We start from the raw sequence: 1,380 nt of genomic DNA, 5'->3' as shown, positions 1-1,380 counted from the left end.
AAGATCAACCTCTGCTGGTCAGGAGGGATGCCTTCCTTGTCTTGGATCTTTGCCTTGACATTCTCAATGGTGTCACTGGGCTCTACTTCAAGGGTAATGGTCTTACCAGTCAGGGTCTTCACAAAGATCTGCATTGTCTGAGAAAAAAAAAGAAACGGAATCCAAACATTTAGCCAGTAATTCACGTAATCACATTCCTAATCCATCAAGTTGTAATTTTTGTGCCGCCAAAAAAAAAAAAAAAAACTCACCTAAAAAAGTCACAATATAACCTATGACAGACCTGACAAAATAAATCAAAACCCAAAATTAGCTACTTCGATGAAAAAGTTGGACACCTGACCAACGTAAACTGTAACAGCCTGAGTGCCTCCTCCAACAGACTGGCCCCTGTCAATCCAGCAGAGATCTACCCCAGGCCCAAACCTGCGTCATTCGGTGATCGGTAAGCACCACCTACACACATTTACCAGTAGGCGGCCCCACCCAAGATTGTGCGGTAACAGCAGTAATCACGTCATGTAATGGCCGCGAGCCGCGGGCTCCCCTCGCGGGCGGGCGGAAAACTGCGGATCTCGCGGCACCACCACAGTTGACGCCCCTAAACCCAGCTTTTACACGAAGTCACGCCACACAAACCAGAAGTCAACGTCAGATTTCACGAACGTTGCCCAACCCCGTAAGACAAAAATATTAACGCACTCTGGGCTTCGATATCCCCCAATCGCGGCCTGGTGGGGCCTCTACTGCTTTCCTCCCCCTCACATATCTTCCCTCTCCTAAGTGTCGCCTCTCCGATCTCAGCCCGTTTCAGTCAGAAGCAACCGCCATTTTGCTGCGTTCGTCGCCCTCACGGCCACCTTGCTGCGGGCCCCGAGCGACTCTTTAAAGGGCCCGGCTGCCCTCTGGCAGCGGCAAACATCTCTACCTGCCCCGTCCCCTACCCTCCCTGACGGCCGCACGGCTTCAAGCCCCCAGTGCCGGCACAGCAACCCCCCGCCTCACCAGGTGACGATAGCAGCCGTGCACACAAAGAAACCGCTCCCAAACTCCGAACTCGACGGATCTCACTACGCCACACCCGGCGCTTCCTTATATAGACATCTCAGGACCCCCGCCCCCAGAGAGATTCCTCCGCAAGAAAGTCCGAGAAGGGACTATTTTTCCCAGCACTTTCGGCAACCTAGAGAGAAAACTATACCCCGAAACTCACCCAAACCCCCTCATAAAGTGTTCTCCTGTTAAGACTAGGACTTGTGAGCTGGATTGGGTTGGCAGCGGGCTGCGATCCTGACCGGCCGTGCGGAAGGATCAGCGCGGTCGGTGCGAGCTGTCTCTGAAGGCGCAGCCGCAACACGACTTGGGGGAGGGGAGAGAGCG

The 1,380-nt window shown here is 53.8% G+C and overlaps 1 protein-coding gene across 1 annotated transcript in view; it reads right to left on the bottom strand.

Annotated features, from left to right (window-relative positions):
- Positions 1–134, bottom strand: part of UBC (ubiquitin C) — a 1,503-nt gene extending 1,369 nt beyond the window's left edge. Inside the window, exon 1 of the mRNA XM_042780590.1 lies at positions 1–134. This exon is cut by the window's left edge and continues 678 nt beyond it. Coding sequence (XP_042636524.1) covers positions 1–134 — 134 coding nt within the window.
- Positions 135–1,380: the final 1,246 nt, after the last annotated feature.

Source organism: Orycteropus afer, unplaced genomic scaffold, assembly GCF_000298275.1.
Source record: "Orycteropus afer afer isolate SDZICR_OR568_19922 unplaced genomic scaffold, OryAfe1.0 scaffold00048, whole genome shotgun sequence".
NCBI classification, from domain to species: Eukaryota; Metazoa; Chordata; class Mammalia; order Tubulidentata; family Orycteropodidae; genus Orycteropus; species Orycteropus afer.
Note: the sequence above shows the minus strand (reverse complement) of the source record. Positions and strands in the feature narration are given on the sequence as shown.